The sequence below is a fragment of the Oryx dammah genome, unplaced genomic scaffold (genome assembly GCF_014754425.2).
Source record: "Oryx dammah isolate SB20612 unplaced genomic scaffold, SCBI_Odam_1.1 HiC_scaffold_13, whole genome shotgun sequence".
Lineage (NCBI taxonomy): Eukaryota > Metazoa > Chordata > Mammalia > Artiodactyla > Bovidae > Oryx > Oryx dammah.
Genome location: NW_024070197.1, coordinates 18,069,711 through 18,097,528, shown reverse-complemented (window position 1 = coordinate 18,097,528; position 27,818 = coordinate 18,069,711). Strand labels below are relative to the sequence as shown.

General features: G+C 39.6%; 2 protein-coding genes and 1 non-coding gene across 4 annotated transcripts in view; all 3 read left to right on the top strand.

The window, feature by feature from the left end:
- Positions 1–27,818, top strand: part of LOC120872609 (zinc finger protein 383-like) — a 261,148-nt gene that overhangs the window by 20,021 nt on the left and 213,309 nt on the right. The window lies entirely within an intron of this gene.
- ZFP14 (ZFP14 zinc finger protein) lies at positions 229–26,164 on the top strand. Of its 2 annotated transcripts, none has more exons than XM_040252976.1 (5): positions 229–262; positions 3,617–3,701; positions 7,813–7,939; positions 9,291–9,386; positions 21,999–26,164. In XM_040252976.1, exons 2-5 carry the CDS (start codon positions 3,693–3,695, stop codon positions 23,363–23,365), a joined length of 1,599 nt encoding a protein of 532 aa, XP_040108910.1. In that variant the 5' UTR covers positions 229–262; positions 3,617–3,692; the 3' UTR covers positions 23,366–26,164. The 2 variants fall into 2 exon arrangements, with proteins under 2 accessions (XP_040108910.1, XP_040108909.1); XM_040252975.1 differs by having other exon boundaries at positions 230–262; positions 9,288–9,386.
- Positions 9,854–9,960, top strand: LOC120873374. The gene has a single exon (XR_005723448.1). It is a non-coding gene; the product is annotated as a U6 spliceosomal RNA (small nuclear RNA).

The window sequence follows — 27,818 nt, the reverse complement described above, 5'->3', positions numbered from 1 at the left end:
TTCCGCAGAGACACCTCAAACCCAAGCTGGCAGCGGGCGCCTCATTCATCCCCGTGCAGCCTCGAAGCCGGTGCCGCTTCAGCTGAACTCCAAGCCGGGAGGTCCACGGCGCGCTCCCGCCCTGCCCACTCGCGCCCGCGCTTGCGCATCCCACGCAGCCCGTTAAGGCGAGGACCAGGCCCTCCCTACCCGGGACTGCATTTCCCACATGCCTCTGCGCCTAGTTTCCTTCCGGCTTCCTTGCTGGTGTCGGCTCGGAGAGGTGAGTTGGTCTCGTGCACTGAGGAAATGGGCGCGGGGGCGGCGCGGGGGCGGCGCGGTCTCTGTGTGCACCCGGCTGCAGTGACTGTAGTTTGTGACGCTGCCCGGACACTGGGTGCTCTGTTGCGTCCTCTGTCCTCCTGCTTCAGGGCCGCGCAGATGCAGCGGCCCAGAATGGCTCCGAGTTAGATTTACGAACCCCACGGTGAAGGCCTGTAACAAAAAGACGCAGAACAACAGCTCTCAGAACCGCGGCTTAACCAGAGCTCCCTCCCAAGGCAGCGCTCTTGAACTCGGAGACAGCTCCAGCCCTGGCCATTGTGCTTCGGCCATTCTCTCCGATGCCGGGAAGGCACAGCTTCACCCCAGGCTCCCTCTTATTTCCATCGGGTAGTGTGTGTGATGGATGGTGGGAGCGAGGGTCGTAGCGGGGGTGTGTCCTTAGTCTGGCCCGGCTGAGCTTGGGAAAAAGGCTTACTGCGTCGATTCCCGTCACCGTCTCCCAATCTTCAGAAAGGAGGAAATCTATATGATGTTTCCTCTTTGTTCCATGAAGTGTAATTTCAATTTTTTTTCTAGACCTGGGGATACTTGTAAGAAGTGAAAAATAGGTCAGACTAAGACAAAAAGCATTCCTGCCGTTAATCTTGTTGAGAGAGAAAAGACAGACAAAACCAACTACACAGTTAATAGAAAACGTTGCTACTGCACAGGTCAGGCAGCAGTTGTAAAATGCCATAAAGACTCCCTTTTTGAGAGTTTATAGCTTTCTTACCAGTGTTGCTCCAGACCTGCCTTGACTGTTTTTATTTTATTTCGGGAGATACCGCTTGCTAAATTACCCTTACTTCACTAATAGCACTCAATCTCCAGTTAATCCTTACCTATCTTGTTCTCTCACTTCAGAAGCAGCGGTCATTCAAGAATGGTTCCTCACAGCCTCAGAATCCTTCAGTTGGAGCACAACTGTTTACAGAAGGGCTTTTGTTATCCCTGTCCTCTCTCACATTCCAACGAATTTCCTCCCTCTCTTGAGTCAGTCCTATTTTGTTGGACTCTGCAGGCTTATTCCAGGTAGTCTTTAGCTGGTTAGGCTTTGACTAACCAGCTGAAATATCCTAACCATTGGCCTGGTATTTTGTTCTTCCTCTCCATTGGCTATTCAGATAAACACTTGGCGGTCATTTAATTCCGCCTGTGAGCTGCTGCTTTCTAATAGTTTAAATGATCTGCAGGTCACACAGGGAGGCTAACTGCATAGCATTATTTTAGGCTGTCATTTATTGAGAAGATTACAGTTTAGTTGGAATCATACCCTAGGTGTCCTTGATCTTTTCCGCTGCCCTGAGGTCAAAAGCAGGAAAAGACAGGAGAATGTTTGATTGGTGACAAAGTCTTAGCTTTTCAGTCTTAGCCTTTAGGAGTTTCAAGGTGATAGATTTTTAACAGAGAAATCTGTGTTAACGAGAGAAGGGAAATAGTAGGAAGGAAGGAAAACTGTATAGAAATTTGACGAGTGACTTGAAGTTTTTGACAGCGTGTGTGTGTTTCAGATCACGTATTTATGTGATCTTATGAAAGGGAGTTTAGTATAGTGGCAATAGGATGAGTTATGGAGCTGAATTACCTGGATTCTAATCCTAACTTGCCACTTAGAACTGGGTGAAGTTGGGGCAGTTCATTTCATCTCTTTGCAACACTATTCCTTCATCTGTAAAAGGATAATAATAGAACCTACTGCATAGGATTGCTATGAATAGGTGAATTAACATATGTAAAGTCCTCAGATAATGCTTGACACATTAATGCTCAGTAGATTTAGTTGTTATTATTAAATTGTAATTCCATGTTTTTCCTCATCACCCAGATCCAAAAATTATGAGGATTTTGCCACGTGTGCTTCATCCATCCTCATACTGTCTGTCTTTTTGTAAATTGTTGTTATTCAGGAGGAATTGCCTACCAACCTGAAGTTTTGAAATTTATTAGCATTATGAGGAAGAGTGGGGCTGAGAAGCTCAAATTTTTCTGTGGAAGAATAACGAAAGAGCAGAAGAGAATTTTCTTTAATAATTGTGGGAAGAAGTATGTAGTATTCTTCGTTTTCAGTGATATAGCTGACTTTTATTAAATGTTTATTTACAACTTTAGTGCATATATATGTAGAGTCTTATTTAACACTCATAACGATTCTTTGGGATAGAATCTATAGTTATCACCATTTTTTATAGGAGGACTCTAAGACTGCAAAGTAACATGTCTAAGGTAACACAGTTTGATAACTATGAGAGCTGAGATTTATATCCTGGAAGTTTGACAGAAAAGCCTATGTTAGTAATTGCAACAGTATACAGATCTCATCATGATGTATACTTAAATCTTTCCCACTTTACTTAGTAATCCATCATCAGTAGTAGTAATGCGTAGTCAGTCATGTTCAACTCTGTGACTCCATGGACGGTAGCCCGGCAGGCTCCTCTGTCCATGGGATTTTCCAGGCAAGTATACTGGAGAAGGCTACCATTTCCTCTTTCAGGGAATCTTCTCAACCTAGGAATCAAACCTGTGTCTCCTGTGTCTCCTGCATCGGCAGGCGGGTTCTTTACCACTGCACCACTTGGGAAGCCCAGTCCATCATGAGGGGAAGATATTGATCTAATGATAGCAAACACTGTCAAGTTACCTCCAGAGTTTAGCTATGAGGTCTCTATGGAGGTGTGTGGATTTCATACAATAAGGTTTATGCCTTACAGTTTTTATTTTGATGATGTTACCTGCACAGTTAGACTAGTAGGGCAAGAAGATCTAGTAGCAGTTGGAGGACTTCATAAGCATCTTGGCTCAAAGTATTGGTTCAGAAGCAAAATAAATGCATTTGCCAGGATGCTGTGAAAGGAAGCAGTCATGAGACTGCTATCGGTGCTAAAAGACATCAGTCAGGGACTTTCTGTCTTTCTTTTATAGGTAGTATTCTTAACACATGGGCTTCACAGGTGTCTGGGTGGTGAATCCGCCTGCCAAGCAGATGCAAGTTTGATCCCTGGGTTGGGAAAATCCCCTGGAATAGGAAATGGCAACCCCACTCCAGTATTCTTGCCTGGGAAATCCCTTGGACAGAGGAGCCTGGTGGGCTAAGGTCCATGAAGTCACAGAGAGTGGGTTGAGACAGAGCATGTGCACACATCAAAGCTTAGATTTCTTTAGACTCTCTGTGCTCTCCTCCAGTTTGAATATGAGCGTGGTGAGGAGTATTTTGGAAGCAGAAATGGAAGAGGAAAACTTATAAAACTAACCTAAGTCATTTGGGGGAGCTCTGAGGCACCTCTGGTTTTATTGCTGCTTTGTCTTCTTCCAGATCTGGCTTATCTGAACTCTGCAGATCTCTAACAGAAATCTTGAAAAGGACTGACCAGTGCTTGCAGTTCGAAACAATGGCCCATGTAAGTTGTTTCTTCTTCCTTTTTGAAATATTACCCATTTTTAGACCATGTTTACATACTCATTCCTTATTCTGAAACTTCTGTTTAATGGAACACCATTCAATAACCTATTCTAGTCCCTCTCATTCCTGTGAGAGTTGGAGACAAATAGTCCAGTGTCCTCTCTGTGTGCCCTTCTCTTTTTTTCCACTAATGTGGACCATCTTCTTTCAAGAGCCATGAGGGAGCAAAAGTAAATTGCCTTAAGAAAAAAGCAGGTAATTCCTGCCAAATGTCCCCCTGTTAACATTTTTTATCTTAGTTTTTTATTTTAATACCTAAACTTCAACGAAAGCGTATTTCTCTGAAAACAGTGATTTTTGGTCTGGTTCTAAATGGAAACAATTTACATCCCCAGGGACTTCCTTTGTGGTCCAGTGGTTAAAACTCTGCACTTCTAACTACAGGGGACATGGGTTCAATTCCTGGTCGGGGAAATAAGATCCCACATGCCATGTGGCATGGCCAAAAACAAACAAACAGCAGCAACAAAAAATTATATCCCCAATATAGAATTTAACATCTTTTAAAAGTTTTTTAGAACTTTTTATTGATGCAAAGCATACATAGAGAATAGTGCTCAAATCCTAAGTGTGCAGCTAAATGAATTTTCATAAATTATTTCTGTTGTATCAGCTCTCAGGAAAAGAAAGAATGTTATTGGCATTCATATACCCCTCTTTCAGTTACTTTATACCCACCTCGTCCAAATGTAACCCTGACTTTGATTACCCTATAACAATTTTGCTTATTTTGAGGACTTTATATAAGTGAAATCATATAGTTCAATGTAACTTTTTTTATTTGAAAAACAGAAAACAATATACAGGAAGTCTTGTTGTATTCCAAATACAATTGCTGAACCATCAGAACCATCTGCAGATGTTTTGAAATGCTTGCAAATATCATCAAAGGGGATGTGTATAATTGGTGTTGCTGGCAGAAGGGGAGGCATAAGAGCATCATACAGGGTATTGAGTCATTCCTCTGTTACGTCCTTATTAGAAATGCACTTTCATGGTGCATTTCCCACGTAGCCCCTGCTTTTGTCATTTTGTAAAATGAGTTCCTAAGAAGTTGGAAAAGTGTTGATGAAAACTGTGGAGAAACAAAGCAAGTGAGAAAAAAACATTTGGTAAAATAAATAGCAAAGCTAAAAGAAAATACGAAAGCCAAAGGTATCATATGTGCATGACCCATGTGTACTGGAGTTCTGTCCTGGGGGAAATGTGAAGCTAGTGGGAGGGTTGGAATTAATGTATAATGCAATACAATTCTTTGCTTTAAAATGGTAGGAAAATAGGCACCCACCCAAAATGGTGGGAAAATTATGTAGTGTTAGAATGTCTTGATTTTCAGCAGTGGATTATTGATACTAAGTGGGAGATCCCTCTTTGAACTTTCCTTGAAAATCTTGTGGTTTGATGAAAGAGAATTTCGTCTTATTTGACTGCTGCTAGGGAAAACGCCAAACTTCTCCACAAACCTGAGTTTTTTATTTTTTTATTTTATTTTTATTTTTTATTTTACTTTACAATTCTGTATTGGTTTTGCCATACATTGACATGAATCCACCACGGGTGTACATGCGTTCCCAAACATGAATATGTAACGAGATTTCGTGTTGGCTAAAATATCAGTGCATTGAAATATTATGGTATGTAAGGCTTTGTAGAGGGTGGAAGAGGTAGGGATTTGATTGAGGCCTCATTTTGTGAGGCTTAAAATTTCATATGCTGCCTTGATACCTTGTCAAGGCTCCAGAGACCTAACTAAGAGTTTCCCTGCTCTCCCCAGATGGGCCCCCATTTACCTGGCTAGTTCCTCTATTCGCCAGACCAGCTGAACCTCTCCTGGTCCTTAACCTAGTAAGTCACCTCCTTGCCAGCCCACAGAATTATTCAAACAAGCCATCACATCATCCTGCATTGGCCACGGAATCCATCATCCTCTTTTCACTATAAAGCCTGCGTCCCACAGATCCTGCTTGTTCACCCTATTCCTGAGTACATCCCCTGTGTGGCCAATGACGTGTAATATCTTCCTTTCCTGGGCTGGAGTACATGTGACTAATAAACTGCCATCAGTCACATCTATCAGGTGGCAGATATTCAGTCATCTCATACTGTTTAGGATCCCTCCCTCACAAGCGGGTTGAGTAGGAGGTGATCAGAACTGGACAGCAAATAGGTCAAGAATTATCTCCAGGAAACCCTGAGAGAAGAATACTAGGAGCAGAGTCCGTTGTACAGTTTTATCAGATGTGCTGGTTTCGAGCAGGGTTTCTCAATTTTGGAACTACAGTTGATCTTTGAACAGTGCAGGGATTAGGGTGCTGACCCTCTGGGCGGTTGAACATCTGGTCCTCTGTGTATGCCATCCCTTCGTATCTGGAATTCCTCATTATCTGTAGTTCCACATCCACAGATTCAGTGAACCTAGAATTGCATCATACTGTAGTATTTATGACTGAGAAAAATACACATAGAACTGGTACCATGCATTTCAAATCCTTGTTGTTCAAGTGTCAGCTGTACTAATATTTTAAGCCAGAGAATCGTTAACTCTGGCGGAGTGTCCTCTGCATTGTCGGATGTCTAACAGTATCCATGTTAGACATTTATTGGATGCTTCTAACACTCACACCCCCTCTCCCCAGTTGTGCCAAACAGAATTGTCTCCGGACGTGGCTGGATGTCTTCTTGGAAGTAAAATCACTCCTCATTGATAATCATGATCCAGAGTGCTATTTTTAACACTGGGGGCTTCCCTGGTGGCTAAGATGGTAAAGAATCTGCAATGCAGGAGACTCGGGTTCAATCTGGGTCTCCCTGGGTCGGCAAGATCCCCTGGAGGAGGAAATGGCAACCCATTCCAGTATTCTTGCCTGGGAAATACTGTGGACAGAGGAGCCTGGTGAGTTGCAGTCTGTGGGGATTGCAAAGAATCCGACACGACTGAGCGACTAAACACGCACACACTCTCTAACTCAGAAGTGAGGAAAGATGTTCAGTGAGGGATGATGAATGATAAAGAGCTAAGAAGATCATACAGATGCATAAATAATGTGTTATTTGTGCAGATAACTCAGTTGCTCAGTCGTGTCCGACTCTTTGTGACCCCATGGACTGTAGCCTGCCTCCGTCCATGAGTGTAAGTAATAGTGTAGAATGTGAGCGTTGAGTAAGATTTTTGAGATTGTATTGAATCCAGAAATCTAAAGAGAGAGTGAAAAAAGATTGAATTTAATGCATCCGAAATGTCGACTGCCATGTAGCAAATTTTAAAAAATAAACCAAAGAATTGGTCATTATAGGCAAAGTGCTTATAATAAAATCTGACTTTATGATGAACTTGAGTCATTTTCTTAGAGTACATTTGGGAGAAATTTTTATCAGTATTTTTTCATTATCAGTGAAGGGAAAAGAGGATAGAAGATCTCATACTTCTTAAGAATTTGTGGTGGAGAAACAGCTTGCTGAAGGCTTGTGTGCACTGTTTCATTTCATTGGGACTTCTTTTGGTTAATTTATTCCTTTGCAGATATTTTTGGGTAAAAATTTAATCTTATCTGCAGTCACAGGACAGTTCATAACATGTAGCACTGTCTCAGTGATGCTAATTTTCTTACTGTCTCATTCACATGGCATAAATTTGCTTGCTCTGGGCTTCCTCTGGTGGTCCAGTGGTTAAGAATCTACCTGCCAATGCATGGGACATGGGTTTGATCCCTGGTCTGGGCAGATGCCACAGGGCATCTGGGCAACTAAGCCCATGTGCCACGACTACCAAGCCTGCAAGCCCAGGAATATGTGCCGGCAACAAGAGAAGCCACTGCAATGAGAAGCCCATGCACCACAACTAGAGAGTAGCCCCCAATCACTGTAACTCGAGAAAGCCAGAGCACAGCAATGAAGACCCAGCACAACCAGAAATAAATAACAAATAAATAAATGTGCTTGCTCTGTGCTCCCTCCATCTCTGTAATGCAATCATTGATCCCCTCTCTTTCTATTTATAAAAAATATTTCATGTATTTTCACAAGTAATACATGAGTTTTATTTTTTTCAGGGTTCAGTGACTTTCAGAGATGTGGCCATTGACTTTTCACAGGAAGAATGGGAATTCTTAGACTCAGCACAGAGGGACTTATATAGGGATGTGATGTGGGAGAATTACAGCAACTTCATCTCACTAGGTAAGGCAGTTTATCTCAAATTATACTTTCTCTTCTGTCAATTTGAGGATTGTGTTTTGAGAAACTAAACAAAATTTTTCTCTCTGTTCCAAAGGAATGGTGTAAGCTTTGTTAGGTTGGAATTAGGACCCTCCTTTTAACACTTGTCATTCTCAGGCTCAGCAGGCTAGCTCCTTCAGACTGTCTTCAGGCTTGGTTGTTTCCATGTTTCCTTAGTACACAGGGGCTGGGTTTGAATTCTGGATTTTTTTTTTTTTGACAGAAACATTGTTCAAGAGACCAGAATTCACTATGTATTTGAGCTAAGAATTGATGGGGCTTCTTTCTGATCCACCCGTGAAGAGAATACCTAGACACAGGGATTCTGAATCTCTCTAAAAATAAGAGGAGCCTGTAGAATTTACATAGTAGGAGATGAATCCCTATAGTTCATCTAAAACTCAAGTAAATGCATTCTGTTTTGTATAACAGACATATTTAGTTCTACTTGCTTTGTGGTTGAAGGTTAAAAATCTAAGAACTTTACATTTAATATTAAACAAATATCCTAGTAAGTATCTGAGGATGTCTCAGGAAGCCTCTTACTCTTCTCTCAGCCAATTGATAACAATAGAAATCAACTGCTAATGTACACATATATTATGTGTATATATAACAGGCTTCCCTGGTAGCTCAGATGGTAAGGAATCTGCCTGCAGCGCAGGAGACCTAGGTTCAGTCCCTGGGTCGGGAAGATCCACTGAAGAAAGGAATGACTACCCACTCCAGTATTCTTGCCCAAAGAATTCCATGGACGGAGAAGCCATGGACTGGCAGGCTACAGTCCATAGGGTCACAAAGAGTTGGACACGACTGAGTGACTAACACTTTCACTTTCGTATATATAAATGCATATATTTGTACTTATGTACTATTCTGAACATTGTATATTATTAATTAATCCTCACAACAACTCTGTGAGAAATGTACTATTATTATCCTTACTTCAGATGAGAAAATTTAGGCACAGAAGGTTAATAATTTGCTGAGGCAAGATAGCAACAAAGGCAGGATGAACCTGTACCATCTGGATCCATATTTTGTGTTCTTAGCTGTTAAATAAGACTGCCTTTCAGCAGAGCTTATATGAGTTTAAATTGTTTTAAAACCTGTTCTTAACTATCTGGTGTCTGTTCTTAGTGGTCCTCAGGTTACCCTAGTGTGAGTGTTTTTCAACTTCCTAGCATTTCTTTGTGCTTAGACTTTATATATAAAATACTATTTTGAACTACTAGTTTATTATAAATTTAACCAAATCTGAACCTAAGGACTTTGGGGTTTATAATTTCATGTCACGTTATATTTTAAGCAGGTCCTTCCATGTCTAAGCCAGATGTGATTACCTTATTGGATGAAGGGAAGGAGCCCTGGATGGTTGTGAGAGAAGAAACAGGAAGACACCACCCTGGTGAGTGAGGGCTGAGTAGGCATGGGAAAATCATTACTGTAGGTAATAGCCAAGTATGTCAGGGTAGAGACATTCCCTTGAGATTTACAGATCGCTCTTCAAAAGCCTGTAAAGGCCTGGGACCTAGGCAGCAAATTAAAATCTTTTAAACCTGGGCTAACAAGGGAATTTCCTACTGGCCTTGATTACAACTCTCTATTTCTCACATCATATTTCTCTCCCACTTCAAAGAAAAAAGCTGTTCTCAGTAAAAAGAAAAATGATAATGTAAGAGTTAAAATCAACAGAATAGAAAAAGAAAAGAAGAGAAACTTAACAGAGCTTAGAGTTGATCTCTGAATAAGATCAACAAAATTAATAAACACCAACTTGACTAATCAAGAAAAAAAGAGAGACAACATAAATTACTAATACCAGGAAAGAAAGAGGTTTTCGCTTAACATGTTATATCCATTAAAAGAATAAGAGTGCTCACTTCAGCAGCACATACACTCAAGTTGGAACAATACAGAGAAAATTAACATGGCCCCTGCGCAAGGATGACATGCAAATTCATGACATGTTCCATATTAAAAAAAGAGTGAATACCATGAATAACTTTATGCCAGTAAATTTGACAACTTAAATGGAAAAATTCCTTGAAAAATATAAACTTACCAGATCTGACACAGAGTAAAAAGAAAATATGCATAATTTCATATCTACTAAAGCAATTAACTTCATTATCAGAAGTCTTTCCAGAAAGAAAATGCTAGACTCAGATAGTTTCACTGGTGAATTCTATTAAATATTTAAGGAAGTAATAGTACAGTATTACACATATTCCTTCAGAAAAAGAATTCATTCCAACTCATTTTATGAGGCTACTTTAATTCTTACACTATGTTCATGAGGGATGTAAGTTTATAATTTCCCCCTGCCCTTGATAATTTCTATCCTTCTTGAACATAGATGTAAAATGCTTAACAAAATATCAGAAAATTAAATCCAGTAATATATAGTAATGATGACTAAATAGGGTTTACCCCAGGAAATTATGCTTGGTTTAACATTTAAAAATTAATCAGTGTAATTTACCATATTAACAGAAATGTGAGAAATCATTTGATTATCTCCATGGATGTAAAAATAGTTTATGACAAAATTCAATATCCATTCATGATAAAAACTCTCAGGAAACTAGAAATCGAAGGGAGCTTCCTCAGTGTGATAAAGGGCATCTGCTGAAAAAATACTACGCCGTTAACTTTATCATACTGGATTGAAGAGTTCCCTCCTAAGACTGAACAAGGCAAGGATGCCCAGTCTCCCTGTATCTACTTAACATTAAATTGAAGGTCCGAGCATTCCAGTAAGGCAAGAAAAAGAAATAAGAGATGTAAAGATCAAAAAGAAAGAAGTAAAACTATTTGGAGATGGTATAATTATATACTTAGAAAATCCTAAGGAATCAAAGCAATATCTACTCAAACTAGTAAGTGAAGATCACAGGATACAAAGTTAAGTTACAAAAATCAGTTTTGTTTTTATATAGGAAAAAGATTGGAAAATTAAAGTTAAGTCAATTAAGAAAAAGTAAATTAAGTCAGTTTACACTAGGGTCAGAAAACAAAATCCTAAGGAATAAATTTGACAAAATGTGCAAGACCTCTACAATAAAAGCCATGGAACATTGCCAAGATGATCCGATGAATAGAAAGATACCATTTTGGGGATGAGATGCAATACAGTTCCAGGCACAATCCTAGGAACCTTTTTTTTTAAATTTTGTAGATACTGACAAACTTATTCTAAAATTTATATGGAAAAGCAGTGGACTTAGGATGTCTAAAACAATCTCAAAAAAGGAAGAACATGTTATAGAACTTAGACTACATAACTTCAAGATACTTTGAGATATATTATAAAATTACTCAAGACATTGTGGTATTGGCTAAGGAACAGCAAACAGAACAGAGACCCTAGATGTAGACCTCACTTGCACTTAGTGTCATTTATTTACTGACAAAGGTGTCAAAGCCTTCCAATGGAAAAAGGAAAGTATTTCAACAAATGATACTGGAATAATTTGGGAAAAAAATCTTGACCTCATATCACAATTAATTTGAGATCGATTTTAGACCTAAATATAAGAACTAAACATTAAAAAATCTTAAAAGTCAAATATAAAAAATAAAAATTTAAAAACTAGGTATACATTTTATATGTAAAAAATACAAAAGCAAAATGTAAATGGGCTTCCAAGGGTGGTGCTGGTGGCAAAGAACCTGCCTGCCAGTACAGAAGACTTAAGACACAGGTTGGATCCCTGGCTTGGGACAATCCCCTGGAGGAAGGCATGGCAACCCACTCCAGTATTCTTGCCTGGAGAATCCCATGGTCAGAGGAGCCTGGCGGGCCACAGCCCATAGGGTTGCATAGTCAACATGACTGAAGGGACTCAGCATGCATGCAAAGCTTTTAGAGGAAAACATAGGGGAATGACTTGATATTAGGCAAAAGTTCCTTAGGAGAAAGCAGTAACCATAAAAATTAAATATTAATGTCATAATTTATCCAAATAAAAAACATTATCTCATCAAATATACTAATAAAAAAATGAATAAGCAAGTCATAGACTGAGAGAAAATAGTAGTAAAACAAACGACCAACATCCAGTTGATACACTACAACTCAACACTATAATGATAGGCAACTCAATTAAAAATGGGTAAAAAGTACATCCATACCATGGAGTAACACTCAGCAACAAAAAGGAATATATTCTTAATACATGCGATAATTTGGGTGAACCTGGAAGAAATTATGTTGAGTGAAAAAAATAATCATAAAAGGTTATACCATATGACTCTAATTAATATTTATGAAATATTAAAATTATAGAGGTGTTTCTTGATTTCCTACTTTTGATTTCCAGTCCCTATAATGAAAAGGATATCTTTCTTGGGTGTTAGTTCTAAAAGGTCTTGTAGGTCTTCATAGAACCGTTCAGCTTCAGCTTCTTCAGCGTTACTGGTTGGGGCATAGACTTGGATAACTGTGATATTGAATGGTTTGCCTTGGAAACGAACAGAGATCATTCTGTCGTTTTTGAGATTGCATCCAAGTACTGCATTTCGGACTCCTTTGTTGACCATGATGGCTACTCCATTTCTTCTAAGGGATTCCTGCCTGCAGTAGTAGATATAATGGTCATCTGACTTAAATTCACCCATTCTAGTCCATTTTAGTTTGCTGATTCCTAGAATGTCGATGTTCACTCTTGCCGTCTCCTGGTTGACCACTTCCAATTTGCCTTGATTCATGGACCTGACATTCCAGGTTCCTATGCAGTATTGCTCTTTACAGCATCGGACCTTGCTTCTATCACCAGTCACATCCACGACTGGGTATTGTTTTTGCTTTGGATCCATCCCTTTATTCTTTCTGTAGTTATTTCTCCACAGATCTCCAGTAGCATATTGGGCACCTACCAACCTAGGGAGTTCCTCTTTCAGTATCCTATCATTTTGCCTTTTCATACTGTTTATGGGGTTATCAAGGCAAGAATACTGAAGTGGTTTGCCATTCCCTTCTCCAGTGGACCACATTCTGTCAGAATAATAGAGTTTTCCCAAGAAAATGCACTGGTCATAGCAAACACCCTCTTCCAACAACACAAGAGAAGACTCTACACATGGACATCACCAGATGGTCAATACCAAAATCAGATTGATTATATTCTTTGCAGCCAAAGATGGAGAAGCTCTATACAGTCAACAAAAACAAGACCAGGAGCTGACTGTGACTCAGATCATGAACTCCTTATTGCCAAATTCAGACTTAAATTGAAGAAAGTAGGGAAAACCACTAGACCATTCAGGTATGACCTAAATCAAATCCCTTATGATTATACAGTGGAAGTGAGAAATAGATTTAAGGGACTAGATCTGATAGATAGAGCTCCTGATAAATTATGAACGGAGGTTCGTGACATTGTACAGGAGACAGGGATCGAGACCATCCCCATGGAAAAGAAATGCAAAAAAGCAAAACGGCTGTCTGATGAGGCCTTACAAATAACTGTGAAAAGAAGAGAAGTGAAAAGCAAAGGAGAAAAGGAAAGATATAAGCATCTGAATGCAGAGTTCCAAAGAATAGCAAGAAGAGATAAGAAAGCCTTGCTCAGCGATCAGTGCAAAGAAATAGAGGAAAACAACAGAATGGGAAAGACTAGAGATCTCTTCAAGAAAATTAGAGATACCAAGGGAATATTTCATGCAAAGATGGGCTTAGAAGATATTAAGAAGAGGTGGCAAGAATACACAGAAGAACTATACAAAAAAGATCTTCACGACCAAGATAATCACGATGGTGTGATCACTCACCTAGAGCCGGACATCCTGGAATGTGAAGTCAAGTGGGCCTTAGAAAGCATCACTACGAACAAAGCTAGTGGAGGTGATGGAATTCCAGTTGAGCTGTTTCAAATCCTGAAAGATGATGCTGTGAAAGTGCTGCACTCAATAGGCCAGCAAATTTGGAAAATTCAGCAGTGGCCACAGGACTGGAAAAGGTCAGTTTTCATTCCAATCACAAAGAAAGGAAATGCCAAAGAATGCTCAAACTACTGCACAATTGCACTCATCTCACATGCTAGTAAAGTAATGCTCAAAATTCTCCAAGCCAGGCTTCAGCAATACGTGAACCGTGAACTTCCAGATGTTCAAGCTGGTTTTAGAAAAGGCAGAGGAACCAGAGATCAAATTGCTAACATCTGCTGGATCATCAAAAAAGCAAAACAGTTCCAGAAAAACATCTATTTCTGCTTTACTGACTATGCCAAAGCCTTTGACTGTGTGGATAACAATAAACTGTGGAAAATTCTGAAAGAGATGGGAATACCAGACCACCTCACCTGCCTCTTGAGAAATCTGTATGCAGGTCAGGAAGCAACAGTTAGAACTGGACATGGAACAACAGACTGGTTCCAAATAGGAAAAGGAGTACGTCAAGGCTGTATATTGTCACCCTTCTTATTTAACTTCTATGCAGAGTACATCATGAGAAATGCTGGGCTGGAAGAAGTACAAGCTGGAATCAGGATTGCCGGGAGAAATATCAATAACCTCAGATATGCAGATGACACCACCCTTATGGCAGAAAGTGACGAGGAACTAAAAAGCCTCTTGATGAAAGTGAAAGTGGAGAGTGAAAAAGTTGGTTTAAAGCTCAACATTCAGAAAATGAAGATCATGGCATCCAGTCCCATCACTTCATGGGAAATAGATGGGGAAACAGTGGAAACAGTGTCAGACTCTATTTTGGGGGGCTCCAAACTCACTGCAGATGGTGACTGCAGCCATGAAATTAAAAGATGCTTACTCCTTGGAAAAAAAGTTATGACCAACCTAGATAGCATGTTGAAAAGCAGAGACATTATTTTGCCAACAAAGGTCCATCTAGTCAAGGATATGGTTTTTCCAGTGGTCATGTATGGATGTGAGAGTTGGACCGTGAAGAAAGCTGAGCACCAGAGAATTGATGCTCTTGAACTGTGGTGTTGGAGAAGACTCTTGAGAGTCCCTTGGACTGCAAGGAGATGCAACCAGTCCATTCTGAAGGAGATCAGCCCTGGGATTTCTTTGGAAGGAATGATGCTAAAGCTGAAACTCCAGTACTTTGGCTACCTCATGCAAAGACTTGACTCATTGGAAAAGACTCTGATGCTGGGAGGGATTGGGGGCAGGAGGAGAAGGGGACGACAGAGGATGAGATAGCTGGATGGCATCACTGACTCGATGAACGCGAGTCTGAGTGAACTCCGGGAGTTGGTGATGGACAGGGAGGCCCGGCATGCTGCAGTCATGGGGTCGCAAAGAGTCGAACACGACTGAGTGACTGAACTGAACTGAAAATTATAGAGATGGAAATTGGATTAGTGGTTACCCAAGGTTAGGAGTGTAGGGAGGGGAAAAGATGGCTGAAGCTACAAAGGAATAAAACATTGTGGTTATGATACAGTTGAGTCCTGATTGTGGTGAGGGTTAGGCAAGGCTATTGTTATGTTATGTGTTAGTGACTCAGTCGTGTCCAACTCTTTGTGACCCTACAGACCGTAGCTCGCCAGACTTCTCTGTCCATGGGATTCTCCAGGCAAGAATAGTGGAGTGGATTGCCATTCCCTTCTCCAGAGAATCTTCCTGACCCAGGGATTGAACCCTGGTCTCCTGCATTGCAGGCAGATTCTTTACTGTTTGAGCTACAGGGGAGTCCTCAGGCAAGGCTATCAGTTCAGTTCAGTTCAGTCGCTCAGTTGTGTCCGACTCTTTGTGACCCCCCAAAACCACAGCATGCCAGGTCTCCCTGCCCATCACCAACTCCTGGAGTCCACCCAAACCCATGTCCATTGAGTCGGTGATGCCATCCAACCATCTCATCCTCTGTTGTCCCCTTCTCTTCCTGCCCTCAATCTTTCCCAGTATCAGGGTCTTTTCCAATGAGTCAGCTCTTTGCATCAGATGGCCAGAGGATTGCAGTTTCAGCTTCAACATCAGTCCTTCCAATGAACACCCAGGACTGATCTCCTTTAGGATGGACTGGTTGGATCTCCTTGCAGTCCAAGGGACTCTCAAGAGTCTTCTCCAACACCACAGTTCAAAAGCATCAATTCTTCCGCACTCAGTTTTCTTTATAGTCCAACTCTCACATCCATACGTGACCACTGGAAAAACCATATCCTTGACTAGACAGACCTTTGTTGACAAAGTAATGTCTCTGCTTTTTAATATGCTGTCTAGGTTGATCATAACTTTCCTTCCAAGGAGTAAGTGTCTTTTAATTTCATGGCTTCAGTCACCATCTGCAGTGATTTTGGAGCCCAGAAAAATAAAGTCAGCCACTGTTTACACTGTTTCCCCATCTATTTGTCATGAAGTGATGGGACCGGATGCCGTGAAATTAGTTTTCTGAATGTTGAGCTTTAAGCCAACTTTCTCATTCTCCTCTCTTACTTTCATCAAGAGGCTCTTTAGTTCTTCTTCACTTTCTGCCATAACAGTGGTGTCATCTGCATATCTGAGGTTATTGATATTTCTCCCGACAATCTTGATTCCAGCTTGTGCTTCCTCCAGCCCAGCATTTCTCATGATGTACTCTGCATATAAGGCTATACATTTGGTAAAATTGCATAGACCTGTCTACAAACACATACATGCTGCTGCTGCTAAGTCACTTCAGTCGTGTCCGACTCTGTGTGACCCCATAGATGGCAGCCCACCAGGCTCCCCCGTCCCTGGGATACTCCAGGCAAGAATACTGGAGTGGGTTGCCATTTCCCTCTCCAGTGCGTGAAAGTGAAAAGTGAAAGGGAAGTCGCTCAGTCGTGTCTGACTCTTCATGACCCCATGGACTGCAGCCTACCAGGCTCCTCCATCCATGGGATTTTCTAGGCAAGAGTACTGGAGTGGGATGCCCTCGCCTTCTCTGAAACACATACATGAGGGTATGTATAACTGATAAAATCTACATCAGCTGTATGGATTATTCCAAGGGTAAATTCTTGGTTTGAATATTGTACTATAGTTTGTAAGATGTTCCCATTGAGAGGGAGGGTGAAGGGGTTGTGAGACTTCTCAATACTTTTCTTTGTAGCATCCTGTGAATCTGCAGTTATTTCAAAACAAAAAGTAAATAAAAATGTCCTGTTGGGGGTGATAGGTAAAAGATTTGAGCCAAGAGAGTAGCTACTCTCTTTCTTGATCAATGACTATAATTCATCATGATCTAAACCTGTACTAGGCAGCTCCAGCTGCCATAACAAAATACCATAGAATAGGTGACTTAAACAACAGAAATGTATTTTCCCACAATTCTGGTGGCCAGAAGTTCAAGGTTAAGATTTGGGGACCTGATGAGGGCTCTCTTCTGGCTTGCAGATGGCCCTGTTCTCACACTGTCTTCACATGAGGAAGAAAGAAAGATCTCTCTCTTCCTCCTGTAAGGCCACCCGTGCTGTCCTGTCCTGTTCTGTCCAGCAGTCCTGTGAATTAGGATTCCACCCTTATTACTTCATTTAACCTTAATTGCCTCCTAAAAGCACTGTCTCCAAATATAGGCACATTGTGTATTTAGGACTTAAGTGTATTTTGGAGGGAGAAAATTCAGTCCATATCAATGTCTATATAGGGTCCAGTTTCTTTCCAGTCTAACTAGTATACATACACTTGCTTGCCTAAAAATATGTTCATTTATTCAGCAATACTTGGATGCCCAATCCGAACCAAGCACTGTGCTACACACCAGTGGACCAGTTGTGAGCAAGAGTGGTAGATCCCAGCAGTCTTCTGGTTTGCATTTTAATAAGAGTAAGGACATTAAGTTAACAAGTAAATGAATAGTATTATGTAGTGACAAGTGTTATTAAGAAAAGTGAGCAGAACAGTTCAGTTCAGTTCAGTCACTCAGTGGTGTCCGACTCTTTGCAACCCCATGAATCGCAGCACACCAGGCCTCCCTGTCCATCACCATCTCCCGGAGTTCACTCAGACTCACGTCCATTGAGTCCGTGATGCCATCCAGCCATCTCATCCTCGGTCATCCCCTTCTCGTGCCCCCAATCCCTCCCAGCATCAGAGTCTTTTCCAATGAGTCAACTCTTCGCATGAGGTGGCCAAAGTACTGGAGCTTCAGCTTTAGCATCATTCCTTCCAAAGAAACCCCAGGGTTGATCTCCTTCAGAATGGACTGGTTGCATCTCCTTGCAGACCAAGAGACTCTCAAGAGTCTTCAACACCACAGTTCAAAAGCATCAATTCTTAGGCGCTCAGCCTTCTTCACAGTCCAACTCTCACATCCATACATGACCACAGGAAAAACCATAGCCTTGACTAGACGGACCTTAGTTGGCAATGTAATATCTCTGCTTTTGAATATACTATCTAGGTTGGTCATAACTTTTCCTCCAAGGAGTAAAGCATCTTTTAATTTCATGGCTGCAGTCACCATCCACAGTGATTTTGGAGCCCCTCAAAATAGAGTCTGACACTGTTCCCTCTGCTTCCTCATCTATTTCCCATGAATTGATGGGACCAGATGTCATGATCTTCGTTTTCTGAATGTTGAGCTTTAAACCAACTTTTTCACTCTCCTCTTTAACTTTCATCAAGAGGCTTTTTAGCTCCTCTTCACTTTCTGCCATAAGGGTGGTGTCATCTGCATATCTGAGGTTATTGATATTTCTCCCGGCAATCTTGATTCCAGCTTGTGTTTCTTCCAGTCCAGCATTTCTCATGATGTACTCTGCATATAAGTTAAATAAGCAGGGTGACAATATACAGCCTTGACATACTCCTTTTCCTTTTTGGAACCAGTCTGTTGTTCCATGTCCAGTTCTAACTGTTGCTTCCTGACCTGCATACAGGTTTCTCAAGAGGCAGGATAGTTGGTCTGGTATTCCCATCTCTTTCAGAATTTTCCACAGTTTATTGTTATCCACACAGTCAAAGGCTTTGGCATAGTCAATAAAGCAGAAATAGATGTTTTTCTGGAACTCTCTTGCTTTTTCCGTGATCCAGCGGATGTTGGCAATTTGATCTCTGGTTCCTCTTCCTTTTCTAAAACCAGCTTGAACATCAGGGTGTTCACGGTTCATGTATTGCTGAAGCCTGGCTTGGAGAATTTTGAGCATTACTTTACTAGCATGTGAGATGAGTGAGGAGAACAGGAGATAGAAATTAGGAGATGTAGACAGAATTTTGGGTGGTTGGGGCTTTTTGAAGAGATGATTTTTGAGTGGAGATATGAAAAAAGAGCTCAGACCATTTGAATATCTAAAGCAAGAAGCAAGAACAGTCCTAATGAAAGAGTAAATGCAGAGACCTTGGGCCAGAGGGCAAAGACTTTGATGTTTGAGGAATAGCAAAAAGGCCAGCATGCAAATTTTTGTCATCCTTACCTGTTTTCTAGATGATCTTACTTGCAAAGCAGAAATAGAAACACAGTAGTATAGAGAACAAATGTGTGGCTACCAAGGGGGAAGTTCAGGTAGAATGAATTGGGAGATTGGGACTGGCATATTTACACTATCGATACTATTATAAAATAGACAAATAATGATAACCTACTGTATAGCACAGGGAACTCTACTCAGTGCTCTGTGATAACCTAAATGGGAAGGAAATCCCAAAAAGACAGGATATATGTAAACATATAATATGTAGCTGATTCACATTGCTGTACAGCAGAAACTAATACATTATAAAGCAAGTGTACTCCAATAAAAATTTTAAAAAGAAGAAGAGGAGGAAGGTCAGGATGATTATTCAAAAGGTAAGTGAGAAGTAGAGTAACAAGATGAAGTCAGAAAGTTAGGTAAGGGCTAGGTCATGTAAAATTTGAGTATCATAGGGGAAGTCATTGTGATAGAAAGCCATTGGAGATTTCTAAGCAGGAGAATGTCATGAGCTGATTTGTCTTATAAGTATCACTCTAGAGAATAGATCAAAGGGGCAAGATGAATAGTAGGAAGACCAATTAGAAGGCTATTTCATTTGTCCCAGTGGAATATGGTAGTGGCTTTGATTTGAATGTTACTGGTGGGAGGTAGACAGATATTAGATTCATGGTGGGTTTGCCCAGAATATACTGCTGGGCTGCTCCTCGGTCTGAATCCTCCACACTTGAGGCTGCTCCCACACGTGGATGTTTTCTTTACCCAGATTGAACTCCTCATACAGCCTCCTCCCTGTGTGGATAAGGAGCATCTTTGTCTTTTAGTTGGTGCATTTTATCCACCTGCAGTTAAGTAATTTTCTTATATGTGCTGTGCTTAGTTGCTCAGTCACGTCTGACTCTTTGCAACCCCATGCACTGTTGCCGGGCAGGCCACCCCATGGACTGTTGGCCCGCCAGGTTCCTCTGTCCATGGGGATTCTCCAGGCAAGAATACTGGACTGGGTTACCATGCCCTCCTCCAGGGGATCTTCCGACCCAGGATTTGAACCCAGGTCTCCTGTATTGCAAATGAATTCTTTATTGTCTGAGTCACCAGGGAAATATATAAACCTTATATATTTAGGTTTAAATCCACCTTCTTTTTTCTGTTTGTTCAGCATTCTCTTTTTTTCCCCCTCTCATGCCTATTTTGGATTAATCAAAATATTTTATTTTAGCTTTTGCCTCTTGAGTGTGTTAGTTATACACACCTTAATTTTTAATAGTTGCTCTAGAGGTTAACACATGCATTCTTCACTTACTGCATTGTACCTTAAATTAGTTCCTCTATATATTTCTAAATATTGTAGAGACATTAATAACATTTAAATGCTTTTTAGGTATCCTCTACTTTTTCTACTGTTGTTAGTTATCTTAACTCTGTATACATTTAGATCCTCATAGAGTATTAATTTAAATACTGTTATTAATACTGATTTAGACTTACCTACACAGGTACCTTTTACAGTGCTCCTTTTTCTTTGCTGCACTGTAGTGCTTCTGCTTAGAATCATTTTCTCTGTTCCTGAAGAACTTCCTTTAGTATTTCTTTTATTGTGCCTGTTGGCAATGAATTCTCTTAGGTTTTATTTGAAACTATCTTTATTTTGTCTTCATTTTTAAAGGGTACAGAATTTTGTCTTCGTTCTTTGGAGTACAGAACTCTGGATTGGCCTTTATTTTCTCTTAGCAGCTGTCTTCTTGTTTTTCTGGCTTCTGTCATTTTCATTGAGTAGCAGTTTGTCATTCATGTTGTAATTCTGTTGGAGGTATTGTTTTGGAGATATTTTTCCTATTTTCCCCATAAACTTTAATATTTGGTGTGTAATTTTACAGAAGATAGGGTTTTTTTAGGTACACATACGTGTTATTAGCAGGAATATAGTGTCTTCTAGAGATGTCTAATCCATTCACTGGTAATGATGTTGAAAACTCAGCCTCTGCATGCTGGTGGTAAATCAAATCTCAGAGACAGAGTTTTGGGTGAAGTAGAAAAGAATAGCTTTATTTCTTTGTCAGGCAAAGGGGGACACAGTGGGCTTGTGCTTTAAAAATTGTGTGTCCCAACCTGGGAGGAGTTGGTGAGAGTTTTATAGCAATAGTTCAAGATCAGGGTTACTCATAAGGATCAGGGGGTGTGCAGGGCCTGTATTCCTTTCATTTAATCTGGCCTCTGGTGGTCTTGTGAAGAGCTTCACTGGTTCCTTTAATCTGGCCTCAGGTGGTGTCTCGTTGAGCTTCGCAAAGTTATCAAACTGTCACCTCTCTGGAACATCTTCCAGTTGCTGGGGGTTTTAGTTCTGCAGAAGAGCTGTATCCCTTGTGGTGGAACCAGGACTCTGACCCAAGGTTGCAGTATTGTTTCTTGACTGCCCCTTTCTTGTTTCTGCATCCTCTCCCTTCCCTGATTAGCACCTGTTCAGATTTTCCCTTTGAGAATCTAGGGAAGGTCCATGGAGGCTGGAGTCTATTCTCTGCGGAGAAACAGGGGACACAGAAAGGCTTCCATGCCCAGGAGCCCCAAAGGGTCCTACTTGGTTTCAGTAATAGGCATTATTTTAGGTGCGTTTTATTTCTGTATAGTTTTCTTTCTTCTGGAACAGAAAAACATTGTGTGTTTGCTTTCTTGTTTTCTTTCAGACTTGGAATCCAGATACAGTGCCAATATTTTATCTTCAGAAAAGGACATTTATGAAGTATATTCATTCCAGTGGGAGATAATGGAAAGAATTAAAAGCTATAGCCTTCAAGACTCCATTTTTAGAAATGATTGGGAATGCAAAAGCAAAATTGAGGGGCAAAAGGAACCACAAGAGGGATATTTTGGGCAAGTGAAAATTGCTTCTGAAAAAATGACCACTTACAAAAAGCATAATCTTCTTGCTGAATATCAGAGAGTTCATAATGGAGAAAAGTTATATGAATGTAAGGAATGTAGGAAGACCTTTATTCGTCGCTCAACACTTAGTCAACACCTGAGAATTCATACTGGTGAGAAACCTTACAAATGTAAGGAATGTGGGCAGGCCTTTAGACAGCGTGCACACCTTATCAGACATCACAAACTTCATACTGGTGAGAAACCCTATGAATGCAAGGAATGTGGGAAGGCCTTTACAGTCCTCCAAGAACTGACTCAGCATCAGAGACTTCATACTGGTGAAAAGCCCTATGAATGTAAGGAATGTGGAAAGGCCTTTAGAGTACATCAGCAACTCGCTCGACATCAGAGAATTCACACTGGCGAGAAGCCCTATGAATGTAAGGCATGTGGGAAGACCTTTAGGCAGTGTACACACCTTACTCGACATCAAAGACTTCATACTTCTGAGAAGCTCTATGACTGTAAGGAATGTGGGAAAGCCTTCGTATGTGGTCCAGACCTTAGAATACATCAGAAAATACATTTTGGGGAGAAACCCTATGAATGTAAGGAATGTGGAAAGACTTTTAGGATATGTCAACAGCTTACTGTCCATCAGAGTATTCATACTGGTGAGAAACCCTATGAATGTAAGGAGTGTGGGAAGACTTTTAGATTAAGGCAACAACTTGTTCGCCATCAGAGAATTCATACTCGTGAGAAACCCTATGAATGTATGGAGTGTTGGAAGACCTTTAGTAGTTACTCACAACTTATTTCCCATCAGAGCATTCATATTGGTGAGAGACCTTATGAATGTGAAGAATGTGGCAAGGCCTTTAGACTGCTGTCACAACTTACTCAACATCAGAGTATTCATACTGGAGAGAAACCTTATGAATGTAAGGAATGTAGAAAACCTTTTCGACTGCTCTCACAACTTACTCAACATCAGAGTATTCATACTGGAGAGAAACCTTATGAATGTAAGGAATGTGGTAAAGCTTTTAGACTTTATTCTTTTCTTACTCAACATCAGAGAATTCATACCGGTGAGAAACCCTACAAGTGCAAGGAATGTAAGAAGGCCTTTCGACAACATTCACACCTTACTCAACATCAGAAAATTCATAATGTAATTTAATACAAGGCTTTCAAATGCACATTATGTTACAGAACATCAGAAAATTCGTTTGTGAGAGAATTTGTTTGATGCTCATCATTAAGCATAAAATATTATGTTACAGAAAAAAATGTTGCTTTAATGGTTGCTTCCACCACCATTCAAGCATTGTCTTCAGCATATTCTTATGAGAAAGTAATATAATGAATGCAGGAAAATCTTTAGCCTTATGTATCTTATATCACCATTTCACTACTGTATTACCAGTATATTATTGGATAGGTACTTAAATTTCTGTGCCTCATTTTGCTCACTTGTAAAATGGTGATAGTAGTATCTATGAATATTAGCTATTTATTGCTTCATAATAAAATACCACAAACTTAGTAGCTTAAGATAATACACATTTATTATCTCAGTTTCTATAGGTCAGGAGTCTAGGCATAACTTAGTTGGGTCCTCTGCTTCAGGGCCTCTCGCAAGGCTAAAATCAAGGTTTCAACCATGACTGAGTCTCATCTGAAGGTTCAACTGGGGAAGAGTTCCACTTCTAACCTCATGTTGTTGTTGTCCAAATTAATTTCCTGAGGGCTGTTGCACTGAGGTCTTCAGATTCTAGCTGGCTGTTGGCTGAAGGCTGACTTCAGTCAGTTTCTTGCTACATGAGCCTCTTCAGCGTAACTGCTTGCCTCGTCAGAGAATGCAATCCAATAAAGCAAGAGTCTGCTAGCATCGAAGAAGCTATCATCTTGTGTTTCTAATCACTGAAATGACATTTCATTACCTTTGCTACCTTCTATTGCTTGGAAGCAAGGAACTAGGCTGCCCTACACTCAAGGGAACAGGCTTATAGAAGAGTATGAATCCCAGGAGGAAGGGATCACTGGGGCCAATTCAGAGTCAGCCTGCTGTATCATTGTGAGGATTGAGTAGTTAATACTTGGAAAAACAGCAGCCATATAGCATGTTTTCTGTAAATATCTATAGTTGTTATTAACATCATTAGTGTTAGTGAATTCATATGAAAGGAAGATCCTATAGAAGTAATAAATATAGAAATGCCTTCTGTCACTGCCCAGCACTTACTAAACTTAAGATTATTCTGGGTAAAATCTAGGAGGTTATATTGAATATGAGAAGTTCTTCATCACTTGAGCTGCATCAAAAATTTCATGCTGAAAAAAAAAGTGATGAATTTCATGAATATGAGGTTAAGAATATAGTGGTTGAAGAAGCAAAGAGAAATATGAAATTGTTTTCCCATAATAAATTACAAGGTAAATGTTTTATAGTCTGTAGTCTCTGACCACCACTCAAAATTAATTAGAAACTATCAAAAAGATGGCAAAAAAAGAAACTAACCACTTGGAAATATAATTGTGTATGTGTGTGTGCACGTGTGTGTGTATGTTACTCTTGTAGAAAGAAAACATTCCATTACAACTAGTAAACTTTTTGATGCTCATAGTATCCCATCTTCAACCAGTAGGAGTTGGGTTTTTTGACATGACCCCAATAGCAGTTTGATAGTTTACTTGGTTATGGCTGCCTAATTTGGTAGGCTTGGGAAGGTGCTTGGGTACCAGCTCATCATTCTGAAAACTAATAAATAAAGGGAAAAGTATTTATTTTGTTTTTTCCATGTGAATCAAGTCTCAGGGTCACCCAAACTCATCAAATTTGAATTTTTAAAAAATTTAATCTTACCAGTAAATACAGAAGAAAAAATGATATTTGGGTTAGAAAAATCATTTTCTAGTTCCTAATTTAAAGAATAATGTCCAGAAAGTGATCTTCAAGGGATATTAAAACTATTTGGGGAAAGAGTTTATAGTGAGAACTTTATATTGGATTTATCAAGCTGACCATCTCTAAGCCCTTTGGTTGATTTTAACGTCTATAAAAGTGAAACTGTCAGACAATATGCACCTCCTGGTATAATGCAATTAGGAAGTACATGTCACTACCTATGAAGTTTTCTTGCCAAAATAATGAACAGAATGAATCAAACTTTTAAAAGTTTTTTTAAACCCAAGAATTTGAGAAATAGATGAACAAAGTAAATGATACCACAGGAAGCAGCCAAGCAGATCCAGAATGTATAAAATTTACAAAACAATTCCCAAAAATGAGCTGATTTCTTCAACTATTGAGTGGCATGAAAAAGAAGGGCACTGTTACCAGATTTAAAAAAAAAAGACTTGAGGCACATCAACTAAATTCAATATGTGGGCATTATTTGGACCCAGATTGAACAAAGTGTAAAAAGACATTTTGGAGACTGGGGAAACTGTGGACATGTACTGAGTATTAAATGATTTTTAGAAATACTAGTTTTGTTGTTTAGTTACTAAGTTATATCCATGGACTGTATCCCACCAGGTTCCTCTGTCCATGGGATTTCCCAGGCAAGAATACTGGAGTGAGTTGCCATTTCCTTTTCCAGGGGATCTTCCTAAATAGGGGATCTTCCCAACACAGGGATCAAACCTGAATCTCTCGGGTCTCCTGCATTCTCAGGTGGATTCTTTACCACTGGTGCTACTCGGGAAGCTCGATAATAATATCAATGTGGTTATTAAAAAATAAAAGATTTTATGATTAGAAATAAATATATAGGAAATGGTAAGATACCCAGATTTGTATTAAAATATTCCAGCAAAAGAAAATTGGCAAAGAGCTAGAAAGTATCAATAGATTGGTAAAATAATAATTACTGAAGTAGAATGGTTGTTTATGGGGGGTTCATTGTTCTAATATTTTTACTTTTTTTAATGTGTTTGAAAGTTTCCATAATAAAATATTTAAAATCAAATTATACACTGCTTCAGAAATCATTGTTAATAAGATGCCTGCATATATGAACTTGTCAGATGTCACCAAAGTTCTACTCAGTGAGGAACTTATGCCCCTGAATGCATTAAGAAAATCTTGTTTGTAGGCCTAGGCTTCATCTTCAGTTTTCCACAGCCATCAAAGCTGGGCCTGTCACATGGATAAATGTGTTAAAGGAATGAGTAAACCTTTGTGTCAAGAAACCAGAAAAAGAACAAAGTAAAACCAACAGAGGAGAAGCAAAGTAAAACTAAAGTTAGAAATTAATTACAGGGTTAGATACTAGTAGACTTAATCCAATGTTAATGACTATATCTTGGCAAGTCTAATCAATGAAAAGAAAAGGAAATATGAAACAGCATTAATGTTAAAAGGGACATAACTACAGATTATCAAGAAATTTCTTTTAATTCTAAAGTAACATTATTTGTATGTACAAAATATATTCCAATATATGTCAAAACATAGAGGGATTACATTTTCTTCTCTAAGAATGTTACCACAACTGACTGCTCTAGAACCCAAACAGACCAACAAATAAATGTGTGTGTATGAAGTTGCTGTTGAAGGAAAAAAATCTGATAGTTGCATAGGTGAAAGTCTTAAGAAACAGATAATCCTTAACAGGATTTTAGCAATTAATTTTGCACAGGTAAAATAGTCCTGATATAAAACTAGACATGGATAACTCCTAAAGAGCAAAATCTAGACCAGCTTCATTTATGACGATTCTATTAATTCTAAATAGTTGTATTTAGAATTTATTATAAAATCAGTCTTCATTAATAGGTTAGTGTTTTGCCTTTTCCAAACACAAAATATCTCCAGAAGGCCTGTGTTTAACCTAGCACAAGACCTTAACCCAACATTCTCCACAAGTTTGTTTCAGGGATACTAATCCATGAGGATATTTGAAAAAAAAAGGTATCATGGGGAAAATCGTGAATGAAAGCAAGGATAAAGTATCTATTTTGGGGGGAAATCCAAGTACCTATTACCAACTTGTTAAAAGATGTGTTCAAGATATATTTTCATTTAACACACTGTATCTCAAATTTACTTCGCTGTGCAATTCTTTCACTCCAAATATCCCTTAACACCTTTAGAGTGTGAACCATTCTGGTAGATGTTACCATAAGCACTGTGAGTGTCTTGCAGGATGTTATTTCAGACATTATGGTGAGTGAGTGTGTTGCGGAAGGGTGAGGAAGTACACTTCTCCGCAGCTCACATCACATCATACTCTGAAAGCAGCTTCCGGCTTGAATACTGGGCTAGTGCTTTTCTACAGAGTGGAAACGATTTTAGCCTGGTCCTTGGTAGTGTATATAGTAAACATGCTGAAATACTCCATTAAACAGTGATTAGAACATAAATGATTTTTCATTGAAATAAAAATGCTGTATTAAATATCATTTGTGTATTTTCTCTTTATAGAGTCAAGATTTTCTCAAAGGTGCATATCTAGAAGTGCTGTGTAGACTTTGCTTCACATATTGCCAGATTGTTGCCCCATCCTTGCACCAGTTTTGAATCCCTTCAGTTATTAAAGATGAGTGTCTGTATTTCCCGATTACAAGTGAATTGAGCACATTTTTTCATATGTGTTTATTGACCAATCATATTTCCCTAAAAGTGC